At 40.0% G+C, this 1,633-nt stretch overlaps 1 protein-coding gene across 1 annotated transcript; it reads left to right on the forward strand.

The window, feature by feature from the left end:
• The first annotated feature begins 526 nt into the window (after positions 1–526).
• Positions 527–1,129, forward strand: LOC137952628 (uncharacterized). The gene has a single exon (XM_068799697.1). The coding sequence runs from the start codon at positions 527–529 to the stop codon at positions 1,127–1,129; it is 603 nt and encodes a 200-aa protein (XP_068655798.1).
• Positions 1,130–1,633: the final 504 nt, after the last annotated feature.

Below are 1,633 nucleotides of genomic sequence, written 5' to 3' on the forward strand. Positions count from 1 at the left end.
ACAAAAAAATCGCTTTCGTTAACTTAGGTCCCGCATTTTATTTTTTCTGGCGGGTCGCGACAACTTCTTGAATCGGACCAGAAACAGAGACCTGGACCGAAAACAGATACCCAACCCCTGGCAGACCAGACCTGACCAGTTTTCGGACCGGACCAAAAAAAATTTATTCAGAAAGAGGACCAGACCACAATCGGAGACCCAAATCGGGTCAACCCAGCGAACAGAAAACGGACCAGACCAGTATTTTTGGGTGATCATCACCAATCTACTGATCTTCTTTTTCATCATGTCTAAGGAATCAACATCGATTATTCAGGTGCAATCCGAAAACTCTGGTTTTAGAACCAGTGTCACTCTTATTGAAGTCAACTATGATGTATGGTCCCAGATCATGGAGATGCAAATTACGGGACGAGCAAAGCTCAAATATATTATGGGAAAAACACCATTTCCACAAGGAACGGATGCCTCCTATGCAAAATGGTATGCTGAAAATCAAAAAGTCTAGGGGTGGTTGTTAACCTCTATGTCACCAGATATTATGAAGCTCTATATTCGACTGCGTACCGCACGCGAAATATGGAATACTCTGGAAAAAGCTTTCTATGATGGGTCTGATGAATCACAATTATTTTCATTGAATCAAAGAGTTTTCTCCACCAAACAGATTGGTCGCCCTTTATCAATGTATTATGGTGATCTTGTGGAAAATTTTCAAGAACTTGATCATCGTGACAGGATTATAATGAAAGATCCTGATGATGTTATCGCTTATAGAAAATCAGTTGAAATATTGCGTGTTCATACTTTCTTAAACGGATTGGATGCAGAATTCGAACAAGTCCGTGGCGAAATTCTAAAAAAAGACCCGATATTGGATGTTGAAGAAGCCTGTGCTTATGTACATCGTGTCTCTGTTCGTAGAACCACCTTAAATAGTGAAGTTGATCATGTTGAGACATCTGCAACGGTAGCACGTCGAGCCAAGCCTAAAACAGCTCTACCAACTGGTCCTAACAGTGATCAAAATCGAACATCAGGATATCAGAATCGTAGCTATGAGGTTCGAACAACCAAACCAGAGCGCATTTGTACTCATTGTGGTGAGACTGGGCATACAAAGTTATGATGTTATGAACTTATCGGGTATCCAGAATGGTGAGATCCTAACAAAGCGCCTCGCAAACGGAACTCCAAATCAAATAATCATGCTTCCGTTGTAGTAGCAGAACCTTCCACCTCTCACACAACTGAGGATGCATCAGTCTTAATCGCTACATCTGGTAAGGTTCTTAATACTTCCGCTCCAAGTAAAAATAGTTAATGGATAATTGATTCTGGTGCTACTGATCATATGACCTTTGACAATCATTATGTTAAAAGTATGAAACCATCTACACAACATATCATATCTACAGCAAATGGTACTCCATCTCACGTTATTGGAGAAGGTTCTATCACTCTCATTGAAAATCTGGGTCTTGATTCTGTATTAGTTGTTCCAACCCTCAATCATAATCTATTATCAGTTGCTCAAATAACTCGTACTCTGCATTGTATTGTGGTTTTTTGGCCTAACCTTTGTATTTTTAAGGACATTCGAACTCAGAAGACAATTGGGTATGGTACTAGA

The sequence above is a fragment of the Aristolochia californica genome, unplaced genomic scaffold, assembly GCF_029961685.1.
Source record: "Aristolochia californica isolate CCGP_79_NKW_82.1479 unplaced genomic scaffold, dmAriCali1.0.hap1 SCAF_16, whole genome shotgun sequence".
Classification (NCBI taxonomy): domain Eukaryota; kingdom Viridiplantae; phylum Streptophyta; class Magnoliopsida; order Piperales; family Aristolochiaceae; genus Aristolochia; species Aristolochia californica.